The sequence below is a fragment of the Varroa jacobsoni genome, unplaced genomic scaffold (genome assembly GCF_002532875.2).
Source record: "Varroa jacobsoni isolate VJ856 unplaced genomic scaffold, vjacob_1.0 scaffold_121, whole genome shotgun sequence".
In the NCBI taxonomy this organism is placed as follows: domain Eukaryota; kingdom Metazoa; phylum Arthropoda; class Arachnida; order Mesostigmata; family Varroidae; genus Varroa; species Varroa jacobsoni.
The window spans coordinates 134,564-154,636 of NW_019213023.1; the positions used below are offsets into that span (position 1 = coordinate 134,564).

The following is a 20,073-nucleotide window of genomic DNA, read 5'->3' on the forward strand; positions in this document are numbered from 1 at the left end:
CAACTTTATAAGCCGATTACCCGTAATAGGCTTAAGGGACCTCGTACTTTCATACAGCATAGCTTTGTGTTCTTAATTCAGTTAATAAAGTCAGTCAACTGACTTTATTTATATCGGACTCATGCAGTAAATGTACGACGTTTCATACAGTCTGTAGAATATTCCCCAAAATGTCTAGATAGTATATTCGGCAAACTGCATAGACCATAAGCTATGGTTGCAGAATGGCTTAACAGTAGTAACAAGCCAAGCACTGAATAGAGCCAAAACGATATTTCTATTTCTTTTAGTCGCATTCAATATTGGTAAATATATCGTTTTCATGCTTGAAATGATCACCATCAGATTCACCCCGTCGTCTCTGACGTCAATTTGATCTTGATCGCCTATCAACGCTATGATACTTTCATTATTTTCTCTTAGCATTCTAAGTTATTTTTTCTACGTCAGCAAGATATTGAAATCTCGTCTTAAATTTTTAGCATTAAGGACTAGCCCGCACTAACAATCTAACCCTGGTGGGTCTTGACGAAAATCAACTCTCAGTAGCCTCTTGTGTCTTTTTTAAGTCTTTATTTTTCCTTAACTCCCGATTTTCCTGGTTATTATCTATTTGGTAATCATTTTTGCCAACTTTAAGATTTGAACTAATGTAACAGCATGCTTGACGCACACATATTCGATGACTTTGCGTACCGATATGGAAACAATGTCTTCGCAAACGCCAAAAAATCCTGACCTTATATAGCGGGTTTATACACAGTTTTTTAGCCTAGGTTATCATGCTTTGTTTCCTTTCAGCCCCAAATTCGCGGTGAATTACAGGGGCAAACGCAGAGTGGTATATTGTAATGTTCGTCGTTTCGAAGCTTATTATAGCTATGATAAAGTCTAGCGAGTAATCCCCGCTAGACGAAACCTAACTCAGCCTTAGACGTCCGGCATTTAGTGCGGCAAATAGAAATAGGGCAGCTCGTCTACTTGCCGAATTCATGACTGAAAAAGTGAAATAAAGATAATAAATTAGCTTTATTAACCTATTCCCAATACAGGAACCGTTTCAGTTCATCATTAGAAAGGCACGAACCTAATAAATGTCTAACTGAGGGAACAACGAAAAATCTTATTTCTTGGCGTTCGACCCGTGCGCAATAAAACAATTTCTAAACAATATTTTTTCCACGTACGAGCCCTGTATATAATTAGTCTCGCTGTTTCTGGAATTTGCATTGTTTTGGTATCTGACTAATAGGTAGAATGATATTTCTGAACGAGTGGAGCACTGTAAATATTCACATGAAAAATTATTTGTCCGTTTCATTAATATGTACAAATGAATGAGTTGAGAACAACTATTACACCTCAGCAAACATCTATCATCAGCCATTTGTTTTTCTTCTATGACTAAAATTACTGAGAAGCGATCGCAGGTGTCCAGAATTATACAGGAGCGCAAACGTTCTTTGGTTGTAATGTATGATCTCTTGGACCTTCAAGTATATACCAACCGGCCACGAAAAGCTCATCCATAGGTGCTGGTCTTCAAAATGAGTGCCAACCGTTCTTCTATTATACCAACAATGATTTCATCCGAAAATGACTGCGAGCAACATAATGATGAATATTTAAAGTAACACACGAAGTTTAGAACGATTCCATTTATTAAATTAAAACTTATTATTAAATTTACGGTATATGCATGGTATTTCGCAAATCGGGCAGCCCTGTGCCGTTTTAAACTTGCCGCTATATCGATGCTATGTAAAACGCTCGAAGCTTGTGTGGCCTTCGGAACTCCTTCATCGAACCCTCTAAAGTTGCATTTCTTCTTGGAGCATCTCACATGAAATCGGATGATTTCCCGTTTTTAACCGCGTCTCGTGACTTCTCAAATGTTTTCATAATTCGACTTTAGAAAAGGTCACTTAAGCATATACCGGATAAGTACACTGCATTTCAAACGAATGTTGGAACAATCCAATAGTTATTTTATATGAATGTTTCAACCAATATATATGGTACGCTCATCATTGACCTAGTGTATAAGGCTCAAGTAGTAAATCAAGCCAATTTGTTATGCTAAGCATTATATATGCAACGCTGATTAACTAAGCAATATGCAATAGGTAGAAACGTATTTTCTGTTTATAAGTACTAAGAAATTAATTTCGAACAAAAACTGTCGGAACTTCCGCTTGCGGTACCTGACGTGGCGCGATTATTAACCTCTAAAGGTAAAAAAGCAACGCTAGAAACTAAGGTGGTGTTAAACGTCGGGGAATTACAAGGCCCGGAAACACGCGTCGGCCCTGACTAAAAAAACACAATTCAACCATTGTGAAAAGCTAATATCTTTGTATCTGATATTTTCTTTTCTAGTACTAAGAAAAATATTAATTTGGGTTCTATGTAATGGTCTCGTTAGGCACAACGTTGCACTCGTTTTAAACGACGGCAAATTTTATGTAGATCTAACGATGCGTTTCTGCCCAGCATTGCTTCCGGTCGTGCGAATCGCTACTGCCTTCGACTTATGGTCAGATAAAAACACCTCTAAACTTATCGATTCGCATTTGAAAGCTAGAGTATGCTATCTAAGTCGTTGGTTCTATATAATGTGCTTCTACTCTGAACGAACTCGGCTTGCAAGTATTACACCGAGTACTGTAGCATAAAAAGTAAGCTAAAACGCTTTATGTACACTAACTTTTAAACTTAAGGCGACAAGGCTGGACCCGTTTGCCATGCAGATAGCCAAAATAGAACATTAGATAGTGCGTTTTCCTCGAATAATATTATCTAAATACTGATTGATTTTGCAGTTGCTAATTTAAATGACTTGCTTCAATTCTTCGTGACAAGATCATGGGTTACCGAGTGACATGCTTCCAGAAGTTGTCGCCTAGCATAGAGAGAGTGTATTTCTGGGTTAGGCTTAAATCGTTACAGTAGCCCATTTACAATAGGAAACGGACTTCAGTTAAATCCTGTGTTGTTAAATCTTCTTCTATTTTACGTCTGACCAAGGACGCAGCTCTATTTGCGGTGCCGACCTATATCACCAAAACGTGTGACATCACCGCTAAAAACATAGCCGCTTAAAATGTCGGAACTAATTCCGCACATTTGGAATGCACAGAAATTCGCCTTTCCATGCGCGTCCGAAAGCTTGTGCCTGAAAACTTAAGGTTTATAACAAACATTTAAGTTCGATGCTGTTAGTTTGAACAGGCTTCAAAATTAAGTTATGCATTGTTATTAGACTTAAAGATACTATCATCAAACTGTTATTTTATGAACCATCTTTATTGCTGATCTTTGCGAAAGGGGCTATTTTTGCTCGATATAAGCTCAATCAATAATTCACGTACCACTCATGTACGATGTGCAGGATTAAGCGAAAAAACCTCTTAGAAGTTGCTATTCTAGTTGAATAAATGAACTAAATAAAGCGGTTAACAGCACACGATTCTTAAAATAATGTCACGAAAGCATATTGTACTAAAAAATTGATCTCAAAATAGCAACTTATATTTTTTGTGTCGGTTTTACATGTTTTCTTTCATTTTTTCATGTGGTATATATGACAAGAGAAAACCAGTGGCTTATATAAACTGTCCGACATACACAACAAATTTTCCGTAGTGAATTGAAAATAAGTTGATCCCTAAAAGCCTAAATGCGTTTTGTAGAAATTTTATAGGATTAGTACCCTGAGAGTTTTAGTTTCAATGTATTTATGTATTCACATGAAGGTCACGGCTAAATTTCCAGGTAGGGCAAGGGTAAGAGGTTTGTCGAATTGGCTCAGTTCTGGATATCATTTTATCATGTGGATGATTTTGCTCAGGGTAAATGTCATTACACAACATTTGCATCCTAACATCTTTAAATTGTTCTCTACCGAGTCTCTAATAATAAGCCTTTTGTTGATACATGTACGCGACTTTCTTAAGCTACCTACGTAAGCTACAAAGGTTCATTTAATGTCGTTTCAGGTGAGTAAATGGGCAAATGAATAAGGTCATCGTGTCAGACTGTTTATAAACTATACTTTTTTTCTGCTGTTATAGTATATGAGAGAAATTGGTTGAGTTTCTGATTCTACAGAAAAAGAAGTCTGATAAGAAATTAGCTAGCACATTATCGTCCGCTTTTTTTTTGCTAATTCGATATTATAAAAACATGTAGGAGATCTTTGGGTTCGGGAAATAGTTGGTCCTCTAGATCGTTGGAGTCGAGCACTTCCTAGCATTATAACAACCGCGCACTTTGTGTGCGTATCTCACTCGACCATCAGAAATAAAGCAATAACGGGAGGATCATGGTGCTCGATATAGGGAACAACTGAGAAGAACTCAAGAAACCGTAAGTAAGTATTGAACTGGCTATCTAGTAATTTAAATGTATTATTGAATAGCAGAAACTACCCTGTTCATTGTTACAAAGTACTCCCAAATGCAAAAGTCACTAAAAACCGATTTGTCGAAAGGACATAAAGCGCGGTTCGACTACTTCGATCTGAGTATGACGACAGAAGGCACGATTGCCAGCTCCCAGTTACACATCAACGTAACTATGGAACAGAAGGTGCAAAGCTGTCGCTTGTGTACGCTAGTATTGGCCAATACCGGGCAATTAATCCGAAATTTCCGAGATGATACATGGACACGTTTCTGCTGCCTCATTAGCGCGTCAGACACGTGCTGTTATAGTAAGCAGTGTGTCACGAAGCAATGTGTGCGATTTGTCCATGCTCTGAGAAGTTACAGCACGTGCCTTGCAGCGAAAGCGATGAAACTAAGTTGAGTCGCTCCTTGAAGAATTAGAGGAACAGCCGGTTCGAACTTCCTCCGGTGAGAGGCTGACGGCTCTCGGGCAGAACCTGCTGCTATGTGAAGGGGTCCTGCTGGGCCGTAATGGTTTTTGCCGATAGTGCTGTCGAGTCTGCATGGGCCATCTATGGTACTGCTGGTTCCGCGTTAGTAAATTGGACGATGCTTTGAAAATTGGATCGTACTGTGGTGAATGTCAGTAAACTGACACTTTGAACTGCACCGCAATTTTCGACAAGTTTTGGTATTTCGGTGAGTTTTAATCATCTATGAACGAAACATATTTGCAGGTATGTTGAAGTACAGAATATACGTGAGTTTCTTGGATGATACAGTGGTGAGTACTTCACGGTCGATATGTTTCGCTTGTCATGAGTGGACGCGTTGACATTTGTCATCACGAAGCTTATTCTACCCCTTGTCATTAAAATGTTTGCAATTTGGCGTCTTCTTCTTCAAAATTCTTTATTACCGATAATTCGGCAGTAAACTTTACTCGATTGTACTTGGAAATGGTCACAAGAGCTAAGTCATCACCGCCGCTTGAGACTGTTTCTAGAAAAACTCTTATTATTATTGAAACCATCCTGCCTTAACGGCGTCACATTTCCGCAGAGTATCTAAAGTGACATGCCATTTTTGCTAGCTATTCTTGCCTCACAGTTCTCGTTATTAAAGAGCATGAATAGGGACGTTGTGATTCATGTTGTATGGTAGTGGGCCATGCTGAATGCGGGCTGATAGCAACTGCTACGGACATGCGTTTGACTTGTGAAGCAGTTGCTAATACACGCCGACAAGTTAGTATACGGCGGACTGGAAACTGGGAACCCGTTATTTGCATGCAACGTAAAAATATATACGGGCATAATAAGTCTCTAAAAATTACTTCAAAGCATAAATTGAGGAAACTGAGCTAACTATGCGCTTGGGTAGATTCTAATGCTCGTTAAAACGAGATGGCATACTAACTCGTCACCCAAAACTAGTTACTTTTAAACAAAAACACTGAAGTCTTAGATGTTTCGTATATTTTTTTCAAAAGATAATATCAGATGTATGTATCTAAACTATATGAAATGAAGGTTATTTAGGAAATAGCAAGATTGTTTTCCTTTTGAGCACGTTAAATGTGACGTCATAAGGTTATGTAACGGGGATTTACTGCTTTTCTCAGGAACCTCCTGTTGAAGCAATCGGAGGCATAAACAGTTGAATGGACGTTGAGTGTATGAATGGCTTCCATGGATCAGCCTTGTGTGACACATGTCATATAAACAGAGCACGCAAGAAAGCCACGAACAGTCATCTCTTTGAATAATGTTAGGTAATCATACCTAGTTCCCACTGCAAAGCCTGCTCTGTCATAGCTTATCTAACACTTACTCATCGTTAAACCATTGCACGGCTTTTGCAAGACGGTGGGCAGCTTATTATGGCGAAACTAAAATGTTGGACTAACTATACCTATGACCTTCGCCATATCATTTCGCGCGTGCATTTTTGTCGTGCGTAAAAGTAGCTGCAATCATTAAAACATAAACAATTATCACCAGAAATGACGCTGTTTGTTAGAAGTTTGTTTTATGTTTAAAGATACCACCAAAATGCATTATACACCACTAAGAACACTGGTAAATTGTGGTACCAGTAAAAATACACCAGATAAAATAGCTGCATACGGACACAACAAGTATCGACCTTTTATTCTTGATAAAATAGAAAGACAAACCCTTTGTTATTTTAGGCATTAAAGTTGTGTAAAATGTATCTATATTCCGTTGTAATTTAAAATACGGAGATCGGCAGGAGACACACTCGCTGGTAGGAATTTTCGTTTCTCATCGTTTAGTTCAATAAAACGTCTGCTGGGGCCACCTTTCGATACAAGTAAACGTGTACGTATTTTTCATTCCCTATGCTTGTTCAATTGCCAGCCGACGTTCCGACAATTGAGAAGATTAACTAAGGGAAAGAATTTCATTACCGAAGATCTCCGCACTAACAATACGTTTTCGATGGAAAAAAGTACTAATGTTATAAATGCTAGACTTTACTCTTAATGAAACGCACACAACTAATAAAAATTGTGTTTTTTTTTTTTATGTATATCGTTAATTGCGTGCAGGGCACAGAGATGAAGTACCTATTAATATTTTCATTTCAGCATAAAGTTGTCCTTTATAAAAGTATGCATACAAACTAAGCAAGCATTAAATCTCATAAGTTCTGTTCCGTGAAATGAGAGCATAGAAGAAGGTATGGATAAGAAAAGCCATTCTTTTACTAAGGCCGCATCTAATGAACTACGCTTGATCTTTCGGAGACTTTAGCCGACTTTCACTACCAGTTTTCTCGTCAGTATATATAGCTTCGGATTCAATCATACCTTTGTTACAATGGCAATCAAAACATGTCCAGTGTATCAAATCACTCCTCTCTCACGCGCGGTTCGCTGTGTGCGGGGGCTGCAGAAGACCGGATAGAGATACTATGCCATAAAGCAACACATCGTCTTCTCGCCGTCCGCCCGCCAGGAGATATGAGGCGGTTAACCTCATCTATATAAACACCCCCTCCACCTAAAGCTATCTTTCTCCATTTTAACAGGCCCATTCGTATACTGCGTTGCTACCCCGCTGTCTCGACATCCTTTGAGCCTGCTTAGCTGTCGTTTTTGCGGTACTGCACGATATCATGCAAACACTGGATTCTTTTTGTACGGGATGCTTACAGAGACCAAGTCTAACTGGTAGCAAGCGTAAAGTCTGCAAGGGCTTACAACTGGCCCTGCCCTTAACGTGCGCACCCTGTTCTTTGCAAGTGAAGCTGGCCGCTTCTCGGGCACTCACTGATAACATACAGCGGCCTCAAGGGAACCCCGGTGTACTCAGGCAGACAGGCAGGCAGGCAAGCAGCCAAAGCATGCCGCAGCCCCTACTGCCGCCGCAGTAGTTCGACGAGGGAGAGAGGGAAATAATAAAAATTCAATCAGTCAGAGTGGTCCTCTTCGCGGCACTGCTAGTGGTAGTAGGACCCCTGGCGATGGTGCCGTCTATTCTCATGAGCTGCCTGAGGTGCGAATCTTTTCCTTTACCCACTCTAGCGCTATCCTTCTGCCTTTATCGCCCAATCCTGGATCCATGCTCGACTCAAACATCCAACCTCGTGTCCTGCACTGCATTGCGCTCAAAGGCTGGGCAAAACACAGGGTCGGAACACACATCGAGAAGTCCTTCCCATAGGTCTAACATTTGCTTGAAATACAGAGCTGTCTATGTTTTTCGACCTATCCCTTCAGCTCGATAGAGAAGAAGCTTTCATTCAAGAAGAATTCGCAAGAGGAGCATAACAGCGAGACTCGGTCAAAATCATCAGCAAAGCAGACATGGGCCGTGGCCACGTGATGGGTTCTCCTAGCTACCTTGGCCTAGGCTTTCTAGTCTCGAGCGCTTTGCGTAGTGGGGATTACCGAAACGATCGTTTAATGCTATCCTAGGATCATGAGCTGAACGGAAAAGAGGGATATTTAGGGATGCGGGTCTCCTTGCCTTTAAATGCCGTTGTCTGAATCAGGTAAGCGAAGCTGGGTCAAGCGATTCGAGTTGAAGGCGACATTCAACGCAATGTTTTCACTGTGATTTGGCCCGCGCGAGAAAGCCTCGGAAAGGAGAGGACGGTCCTTGCAGGCATCTATGCAAAGCAGCTCATCTCCACGGGTATTGGCGTAGTATAATTTCACGATGTTTAGAAACGGCAGATACTGAAGTGCCCGGGAGGGGAAGCGTCTGTCCGGGGGTCGCACCTGCCACAGCAGGTAGTATAGTCTTTGGATGATAAATTCTGGAATGGAACGAGAAGTCATACGAGGTCACCATGATTCTGTTAGTAATAGTGTCGTATGGAACAATGTAGACCAAAGAACAGAATTGACAAGATGATCCGCAATGATGTATAACAGTCACTGGAGCAGGATCAAAGTATCTTAGCCTTATTCAAGCCCTCTTCTGACACCACCACGGTTTGTATCAGGTGGTTGTATCATTTCACTGTCGGCTCAGAAAAGCAAGTAAGTCAGCTTGCGTGGGCCAAGTTACGGTATAAATCTATAGCAAAATGAAACAAGCAATGGTAAGGTTGCGTTATCTAAACGCATCGTAAGGTGGCCCCATTTAATAGTCCTAAAGATGGATGTGATTAATGTCCACGAAGAAGCTGTTGTTACATCGGCTTGCCCAGACGGTTATATATGGTCACACAGACCACGCTACTCTTTCTGAAGGACTTGTCTATTGTGTGCAGCCAATTCCTTAGTATCGCACCTTAGTATAGCGTTCGTTACTATTTTAATATTGCACTTTTTATTAATTCCGATAACGGGTGCGGATCTCGTACACAGCAAAAAAATGCTGTTTTTGAATGTAGGTCTAGTACAGGACGTCACAACATTACCTGTAAAATGCGCACACAATCCCGATATAAGTATTTCCATAAGCGTAAAATATAGACATTTGGAATTGCTCAATAAGCGACTTAATTTAGTTTTTTTTTTTTCTTAATCGGATCTTACAGCTTGTTAAAAAAAAAAAAAGAGCATACACAAAGAACACACTGCTTTCCTGACTTAACAAAATCGTCGCCAATAAATACGATTGAGCCCTAGGTTGTTAAACGCGAGATTCAAGAAGCTTCACGCACGTTCAAAAATATACAAATGCCTGATTGTTTGATCTGAATCCTTACATTGTCTTTTTTATTTTAACCGAAACCCCCCAGTCCGAGATGGCGTCTACAAGTGCCAAAGGAATTTATGGTTGCAGGTCTTTCAAAGCTGCTTCGATAACAATGCGAGCAGGCGTGCCCATTAGAATAACAATGTCCATCTTCCCCAATAGGACAGGGTAGTCTGAGCCCCCTCGCCCTATAGTATAGGAGAAATGTCAGAAAGGTAGGAGTACCTACCCCCATCACTACAATTACTTATCCGATTGCCTGTTGTCACAGCGCCCCCGCACAAGGGTTGCTTCGTTGCAAATAATAGTAAATCGGGTTAAAGGGTCACACTTCGTTACCGAAATGAGGTTTGCTTTCTCTGCCCCCCACTACAACCCTCTTGAACAAGGTTTGTGTGTGAAGTTGAAGCAGTGCAAGCAGGTGACGAAAGACATGGACAATTGACAGCAACAACGGCGCCGATAACGACAACAACAAAAACTCACTAAGTACCCCAGCATGTTCTCTACGTGCTCTATTATTCCATACGTCGTTGCACACTTTGTACATCATCAACACAAAGGAGCTTGCAGCTGAGTTAGATTTGCAATATCTGTAATATAATAACTATCGCTCGCCTGATCACAAGATCTGAACTATCGCCAACGACGAACAAGGCTAATTCGCTTCGCCTTCTAAATCCAATAGTTTCACCCCCTAAACAATTGTACTGTATACGCAGCAATAGCCATATGCCCTTATTGACGGGAAAAATTGTTCAGCAACTCCGACTACCAAAGCAGAGGAACTCGACTGCTCGAGCTATAGGTGACACATGACTCAATCGAAAATGACGCGACAAATAATTAAGTGCTAAAAGTGTTCAGTTCTCTAAATGTTATGCCTGTTGCTGATGTACTACGGGCTGATGCAGGCCAATGGTGAGGTAAAAGGCGCGCTCTTCGAGAAATCAATGAATAGGATTCGAAAATCAGTCGATTCGGAAAGAGCACAAAATCGGACGCACTGGTAAAGTAAAAGATTACAGCTACTTCTGTAATCTGCACAGTTCTTATCTATTAGTGAGTTTTGTGAGACGAAGCTACTTATGCTTGCTGCTCTGCTGGCAATTATTTAGGCACGCTAGCTTAATCATTTAGTAGCTTATTAATCCGTTGTAATTGTAATCAGTTCAATGGTCTGAGCACACTTTTTCGATATGCAGGCACATTGTTCATTATCAGTCTTCGGTGACTTTACTGCTGAGGTGCGTCGCAGCTCCGTTATTTCTAAGGTATCATGTCGTCACGTATAGTCAACTAGATTAGATCTAATATTTTTGCGTTTTTAATTTCTCTTAGGTTCATAATGACACAACATATAAAATCTAAAACGTATAGCGAGTTTACTTCTTATCTGTATTTCTATCGGTGAATTAAGTGGATGGAAAGGTATCAGTTCATACAAACAAGCATGCTTGTTGCGATTTTGCCCAACACCCCAGAGCCTAGTCTTCTTCCCTAACTGGTGCATTGCGAAGCACTTAGATGGTGCTTTATCATACAGTTTCCCGTTGCGGTTGCTTTAACTGGCGAATAGCTTAGTCGTATCTTGACGATTTGTTCTTTATCAATGTGGGATGCTCCTCGGGGCGTACTAAACTTACTTCGGATTATTCGATTCGATGACCAAGTGGAAGCCATCCTCCTGCCTTGGTTTCGCTCGTTCCCTTTCACTAGCTTGATCGACTTACTGCTTTATAAGAGTAGCACTTGACAGGTGGTGGATTCATATACGACAATAGCCATGCACTCGTAGGTATTAGTAGACTTATCTACAGGCAGGGGGGAGACCAGTCATGCAGAGAAAGGCGACTGATAAGATGTTACTGTGGTTTTACTTGGCCTTTCTTGCCCTATTCGAATCTGTAATATTCGCTTTTTACATTTATCCGGCTCGGGTTGTTTTGAAAAATGTTGTGCATCGAAAAACACAGACTGTCTTTTTTGTTAGCGTAATGTTTAGTTTCAACTAGATGTCTTCCTATTGAGCTATAATTAATCTAAATCAACCACCATACCACATGACCTTAAGATGTCTATATCTTCGCGAAATATCACAAACTCACTGCAAGTAAGTTGACTAATAATACATAATTAATATCTAAACTCAAAGGGATCTACAGAAAATGTGTAGCTTTGTCTCCTACAGCATATGTTCGAAGTGATTGCCGTTCTGATCAATATACTGCCGATACTCCAAACACATTACCAAGCATTCCTTTTGGTGCTGTGGCACATTCTAGCTAGATTGCCTAGAATCTTACGGTTAGAATCTAGTGTTATTGGTTTAGCAAACATTAACTTGAAGATATCCCCCTTAAAAAACAATCCGCTGAAGGTTAAATTTGAAGAGCGGGCGAAGTATTCTATAGGACCTCTTTCATCTGTCTAGAAGACTGGCATTAAAATATGCTTTTACAACGTGGTGATTTTGTATAGGTGCTCTATCCTGTTGCAAATATTAGTCACTTTCACGAAGGTCCTCTTGAATTTGTGCTAAAACAAATTTTAGCTGTAAATTCACTCGACCGCCAGTAAAGAATGGTCCACCTTATACTTTATTTAAATTGCCGCCACACTGTAACCTTTGGTGAACACATATGGTATTCCTGCGTAATATGCAGATTCAGAGTTCCCCAATAAGCGCAATTGATCAACTGCCATTTAATTTAAGTATTGCTTGATCGTCTTTTTTGGGCCGAATAATCTTCACTGGTTACAAGGTCCAAAAGTCTGATAGACCTGATATATTTTTGGGACGCTTCGCTACAGCTTTCAAATACTCTTTCTTAGCTGTTGAATCTCGTTGGTGTTCTCGATTTTCCGGGACATCGCCAATTGACATCCAGGACAGGTCCATCCATTTCAACCTTCCTTCTTTTGTCTGATCCATTGTAGTTGCGTCTTGTCCGTCCGATATTGTCGTTTTTTTCCTGCTACATTTTTTTTAAATCTCAGAATTTTAAAATAATTTTTAAGGTAGAAGTTTATATTGGTCTGTTCGTTCTTTCTAATGAATTCCGCCCTGCAAAAAAGAATACATTTCTTGGGGCACCCTGTGAAAAAGTATCTCTAAAAATACTAATCTCTAAAATGACTAATTTTAGGGTCGAATGGTAAATTCTACGAAACGTGGACGCTCTAGTTTATAGCATATTCGTTATATTATCTTGTCAAATAGTTATGTATTGCTTTCCTTTTCACATAGTAATAATCGCTACTGACTACGTACACCTTATTCAAAAGCGCTTTTTTTTTCTGTACCAATTTATTATGATCACGCTCTGTGTATGAACAAAATTTTGCATAGAGTTCAAGCTTCAAGGATTAATGTTCCGGGCAGCGAAAAGATCTCCAGCCGTAGACTGCGAATACTCTAAAGCTCAGTCGAACATTGAGAAGGCGATGCAATAAAAGCGATAACAACTTGGTTAACTATCTTATTTTATATAAAAAAAAACCTTATGAATCACTCTCACACAGCAATGAAGCACTGATGCTTTCCGGTGCTTCGTACAGATTAAATTTCAGCCACAAACTCTTGGAATCGTAAATGTGCCCACTTGGAAAATCGAGTCGGCAATAGCTAGAGAGTGCAAAAAGATATCTCGTAAACGGCCAAGATTGTTCGTTTAAAATTTCGTAGGAGAAAACCCCGTTCAGTGTCCAAAATCAACGTTTTCTACAATTTTTTCTTTTTCTAGCTTATGAATGTCAACGACTTCCTATCCGGTAGCATGGTCTTATTTTGGTTGCGGATCTATATCTATTGTCCACGGCTGCATTCTATTGGTAGACTTTTAAAATATTCAGTTACGATATACTGGACGCACCTCTTATGTTAATGATCTCTATCTATCTGTTCTTTAATATGTTGAACTTTAGAATTTACCCACTGTTCCGACGTATGGCGATCTGTTGATAAAAACATTTAGCTACAACTCGTTATACTGTTATCGTACCTGCAGTATACTAAATTAAGCTTTCCGAAACATAAACGAAACAATTTCTCAGAGACTTCCAGTAATCTAAAATGGGTCAGGAATCGGCAAAAAAATCAGTGAAAAGGTATTCATTGAAAGGAATATTCAATTATTTGCCAAAATCTGATACGCAGCCCGTCTCAAGGTGAAATTTACAAAATCAGATCAAAGCAGCATTTTTACATGTGTCGTCTAAGGAAACAAGTGATTCATTCCATATTATTATATATTATATTATAGTAATGTAGATCGATTTGAAATAATGTGGCATAATGTGGATCATATTGAAGCGGTATATATAAATGCATCTGTTGAGTAGAATAAAAATATATTGACTAGAGTTAACTAGGGCAGCTGGTTTTAAACTCTGTTGATAAATGGTGTAGGTATTAGTTAGCACCACCTATTTTAATGTTCTATGCGGTGCCAGTGTTTTAGGTGGGAAAAGTTTGATACTTAAGAACGGTTAAGAGGTCGAGCTTCAGGTCCTATAATTGAAAGACGGCATGAGAATAAAATGTTTTTAACTAATAATAATAATAATAACAACTAATACTAATTTATTCAGTGACTGGGTTGAACATTGTTCGAAACACAAATTGGTAGCAGAAAGTAAGTTTTGAGGAAATTTGGTGGAAGTGGCACTCTCCGGGATAGATAACGGTAATTCTAAATCAAGATTGTCGTCTAAATAAAAAAAAATACCCGTCCAACATATTCCTTTACAAGTGGATTAAATGAGGATCAATCTGCGCAAGCCATTTTGATAGCAATCTATACCACTGTGGCTTCAAAACGGTAGAAGCATCGATTTAGTGCAGTGTCAGGCACATATGAAATCGTGAGGTGCATCGTATTGGTAAGATTCGAGTTAACGATCCCTAGCTTTTTTCAGCCAATAAATATCAACATCATATGTACTAACACAAAATTAGTATATATATATATATATATATATATTCTTGCGTCCGGAAACTTCTAGAACGTAAGGTCTAACCTATAAACATAGAAAGTGCCTATAAGAGACACTAAAAGAATCTCTTTTTCTACCTATTTAGATGACCGAAGGTGCCTGAACATATGTTTTGCTAAAACATAAGTGCAATCAAAGATATTGTTGCTAACAAAGTCACATACATGTATATAGCATAAAAGTCTAAGGACGTTTTATTATGTGTCAATGTACTAGAAAAGAGTATTTTCCCACTCTTTACGTAAACACTTTTAGCGCATTTGTATTACGTTTGTCATACCAACTCATTTGACATGGAGGGCAGCGAAACCCGCGGGGAAGTTCCATAAGGAGAGCACAGAGGGAAAAGGGGAAAAGGGCGGAGCCTTTAGGCAGACCGAGCTAAGGCGGCAGTGGACGTGGGACCTCCGCTCGCAGACTCCGCCCACAGCGATTCGAGCAGTTTTGTCGGTGCTACGCCACTGGCGAAGCAAAGAGGATACAAAACAAGGCTGAAGTTTGTTCTCTTAGTTAGCATAGCTTTGGCTAAGTCTTACGAAGCTGATTTGAAGATGCGTATATGTCGGTATATATGTATGTATGTATGTGAGCTCTGCTGCGAAAGCCTGACTGATCCAGGTCTAAGACAAACTTCTAGCGGCGGAAAGTGCCGGATCACAGGAAACCGTAGAAAGGCTGCACGATCACACTCAAAGCGCTAGGGCGGTATCTGTTCAGCTACAACTGCATGACAATAGAAAACACCTCACACTGGATAATCTGGTGCCTGTACGGAAGTACTCTCTTATAACCAACGGCTTGAAAAACTTAAGACAACTTATCTAATCTGTAATTGAGGATCAGAAACAGGAAGACAGAGATAGGTCAGCGGCGATAAGTAATGATGGCAAATAAAAGTACTTTGAACAGCGGCTATATAAGCTTTCAGACGGATCTGTTATGCAAGATGCTGTAGCATGATACCATGAAATCGCATACGATTTATTCACTACTGGCAGTTTGGCTGAAAGCCTATTTAAGGCACTGTAAAGGAAAAGTACATGTTCTAATTATTCTATTGTTCTAAGAGTAAAGATTTCCTTTTAAATTTTAGCTAATACTAGCTGGAGTTGTCTGTTGCTCTATTAAGTAATGTCGTTTTTGTCCATACAAATCTGTGTTTCATTATTTTGTTCTATAAGGATCGTTCTTGAGAAAGCTTTATGTCGAGCAGGAATTGCAAATTCTAGGTAAGGCTTTGAGTAACACGGATTTTTAATGCGTTGCAAAACGAAGACTGGGATCACTGTTCAGCAGAATACATGAGTAGCAGGTAATATAATAGAACCACGGGTTAGCAACTATAGGATTTCGTGTGCGTACCACACCCAACCATTGAGGATACTGTATGCCGCCAGTACTGGTGCATCTGCCAGGCGCGTTTAGGAAATACGTTGTCTTATGTTCTCAGTTAACTTATCTAATCTTAAAAACGGTCGTTTGGAATTAACTGAAGTTTACACGAAACTAACACGAAAAGTTTCGCTAAAGTATGAACATCGCACATCCCATTGATACCTAGGGAGAACGTTTGTTGTAGATTTCTGAAGTATGTGTAAGTGTTCGAAAGCTCTGTTGTTAAACCTTGGTGTGGAATTATTATCCTTCTATCGTTCCGGTCAGGTGACTAGTTATTATCCTACAACCTACCTAATGCCACTATTCTGTATGTGTAATCCTTGGTACTATCTCCATATTCGAAACATCTTCTTCTCGTAATAATACTAACGAATTGTACTGCAGTGCACTTCATTAAAGTGTGGGCTTCGTAAGCTGTCACCGAAAATGTGGAAGCTGCTAAATTGAAGTTCCTTAAAAAAAACACTGATAGCCTTATATGGTTTGTGAGCCTGCCTCTTGTTGTGGAGTAAGTACACATTGAAGCAGTATCGCGTACATTTTTATAGTAACTACTGTTTTCATACGTATTCCTGCATACCTAGTTCAGTATAATATTACAGGTTTGTAAATTTGAATTAAGTTTATTCTGTTAACAGCACTGCCTATACGATATCTAAACACATAGTAAGCAATTTATACATATCCATAGAGCTAGCTAGTTTCTGTCTTTGTAAAAAGTAGGCTAAGAACGGCTTTTCTTTATTGAAGAGTGGACGTCGACGTATAATCCTCTTGTCAGCGATAACATGAAAGATGTTAATGAAGTGTAGGTCCTACATTGTTTCTAACTATGGTTTTATGCTTCGCCTCTGCGTTCGTTATGGACGATACTGCGACATACTGGCAACCTTAACGGCTTACATGATACATCAAATTAAATAGGTGTTTTGTTGGTAAACATGCTGAAGGACAGGGTTGCATCTAGTCTAGGTCAAGCAGGGTCACGACCCACTTGGATATACAATACACAGCCAGTTGGATAAGTGATCAGACGGTTTAGCGGGGACGCCACGAGCTTCGCATTCTGTAGCCTGTCTAGTAGAATATAAAGTATCTGTCAAATGCCATAAGCATGATATAGTACATAGTTTTAATACCATGATATTTGATTTTAGGGACTCTGACTTCTCTAGTGAGGTATTTCTTTACGAGACGCATAAAACGAATGGGCTTTTCATTACTAATAGAACACAACACCAATACACATTCGCTGTTAGCCAACGAGCGCAGTGAAGCCTCAAAACACGGTACACCTTGTAGGCGGTTAACTTCTATATATGTTATAATCAAGCCATTCTCAATGCTGATGTATCAACTACAAAAAGTCAGATCGGCCGAAAGGTTACTGCATCATATAGATTATTGTTGCAATTGATTCGAGAATATATCCTATATCGCCTATAGTGTATATATATAGCCTATATCGACATGCGTCAGTTATTTCGTATACATAAGTCGGCCATAGACTGAGCCTTGCAGCTCAAAAATGAATAATTTCCTAGGGCGTCCACTTTATTATTGCCTAATGACTAGCAAAACTATAAACCTGCTAAACTATAAAACCCTTGTCGGTTAGCAATAAATATCACCTATATACTGTTATGTTCCACTACATAGACTCGTTACTTATTAAGACTGCGAGATAATCGTGTTAAAGGTTTACTGTCGTTGAAAAATAACTTTTCAGCAGGTGACTATACCTGGATAGAGAAAGGTGACGAAGGGCGGACATTTTTGGACATAGCTTCCCTTCCAACCCCCAAAAGAATCAATTAATCGCTAAGCAATTGACAGACTTACTATGTTTTAGGCTTCTGTCAGTTATTTTTAGGGGAACTTCTTTAGAATACCAAATCTTCGTTGCGAAAGAGGCCGTGTAGTGAACCCTGTGTTTTTGTTATATATATTTGCAGTATCAGTCGATGTACATCTTTGAGTGAATTTCGCTAACTGCTCCTTAGGCAAGCTATGTCCGGAAGGGCATTTTGTTGTCATCTTTTTGTAGCAATAACAAATGGAAATTGTAAAAAGTTCGACATAAAGACTAAGCATGCAGCGGAAGGATTAATTAATTGATGGCAGGCCCCGATCATTTTCCGGTATTCTCTGTATCACGAAGGCTGTCAGTTCTCGTTCTGTCGTACGACTTTTTTATCGTCACAAGCCGTTCTGCGCTAAAATATGACGCGTACTGGTGCCTTGCTTGATATGAATACGATAATACGAAATATGATTATAGAATTAAAGTATGTATTTGATATGTCATTGCAGAGAACTCAGTGGATATAGAAATGTCTCTTTGCAAGGATGAACCTCGAGAGCCGCCCTCGCCGCTTGAACCAGATCCGTTTGCCGCAGCTCAGCAGTATATATCTGTACAGAGTTATTGCGCTGAACTGTATGATAACCAAAATCTTAAATTAACCAATGATACCCTCAAAAATTTTGAGGGCCGCGGGAGGGGCAAGGATCGACTCAACGGAATGCTTGTCTGCGTCGTCTGTGGTGATACGTCTTCGGGGAAACATTACGGTTAGTTATTCCATATAGCTCCCCTTTTTAAAGGTTTGTAAAAAACTGGTTTTCTGTGTCCTCGAAAAGTAAACTAATCTACTTCATGTTCGTGATTAACATTTACGCTCGGTAATTTTAGTTAATTTGTTTTACTTGATCAAATAATCGTTGATCTTTACCGGTCACATTGTTATCAATTTTTTCGAGCAGGAATTCTGGCCTGCAACGGTTGTTCGGGCTTCTTCAAACGTTCTGTCAGGCGCAAGCTTATATATCGATGTCAGGCAGGCACTGGGCGTTGTGTGATAGATAAGGCCCATCGCAACCAGTGTCAGGCCTGTCGTCTCAAAAAATGTTTGCAGATGGGAATGAATAAAGACGGTACGTGCATATGTCGTTAAGCAACATCTATTAACGTTTACCGTATAAGCCTAACCACTTACATCAATACCGCGAATTTGCCACTAATTGATATTGCTCTTTTAGCTAGTAAGATGTGAGACAGATTTTTGCTTTGGCAGTGTCAGCTGAAGTTCAGAAAGTATTCCAAAATCAAATCACGTAGATGAGCACTTAGTTCCACAAATATCTATCTTTTTTTGTTGCTTTTTTTTGACCTAAAAAAATCAGATACTAAACATAACTCATATTTAATGTAAGTACCTAATAGTATTATAATTTACAACCTGTGCAAAATAAAGCGGTACAAAACGAACGTCAACCTCGAAATACGGCAACCGTCCGCCCGCAAGACGTTCTTAACTCTTCGGCTGTGTCTGTATCTTCATCGGATCAGATCGTCAATCTAAATACTGCAGTTGGTATTTGTTCCCCCGAATTGGCCCACTTTAAATTCTCTTCAAATACATCGGCGAAAAGCCCAACGTCGTTACAACTGTCTCATGGACCCAGAGACCATTCGGCAGCTGCAACCGCATCCATTTCAAACAATAACGTCCACAGTTCTGTTAACAGTAGCAACAGCAGCGCTACTGGAACCGGTAACAACATTTCCTTAAGCAATCACGTCAACGACGACCACAATAGCCAACATAGCAATAATAAAGGCAAGTGGAAGGCATTTGCTAACAGTTTTAATCTATGTGGGTCTATCTTTAATACAGCTTCACCTTAGAACCTAACCGTAGTTATTTTCAAAATATCTCCTCTTTTATCTGGCCAAAACTCTTCACAAACAGCCATGTTTCAAGCTATATTGGTGAACTTAGAGTCTATACAGTGTCGATTAAATACGCTCCATAAAAAAAAAAAACGAGTAATATCAAATAGGTACATATCTTAAAAAAAATCAAACTTTCAAAACGGTCCGAAGTTGAAAAATGTGTAAAAAAAATCTGAAAAATTAGTCGTTGTTCGACGACCCAGTTGACAGCCGCTGATTCCTATCAATAATCCGGAATGATCAGAAATGGCTTTTTGCGTCCATCTGATAGATTTCCTTGAAACCTATTAAAGATGTTTGATTCACAGAAAATTTTTCGGCATTGCGGCAGTCGCATAAAACCTGACCGTAATGTAGACTATGGATTTCG

The 20,073-nt window shown here is 39.6% G+C and overlaps 1 protein-coding gene across 1 annotated transcript in view; it reads left to right on the top strand.

The window, feature by feature from the left end:
* Window positions 1–20,073, top strand: part of Hr51 (photoreceptor-specific nuclear hormone receptor 51) — a 36,115-nt gene that overhangs the window by 5,226 nt on the left and 10,816 nt on the right. Inside the window, exons 2-4 of the mRNA XM_022845007.2 lie at window positions 18,278–18,538; window positions 18,731–18,901; window positions 19,222–19,587. Coding sequence (XP_022700742.2) covers window positions 18,278–18,538; window positions 18,731–18,901; window positions 19,222–19,587 — 798 coding nt within the window. The remainder of the gene's footprint in view (window positions 1–18,277; window positions 18,539–18,730; window positions 18,902–19,221; window positions 19,588–20,073) is intronic.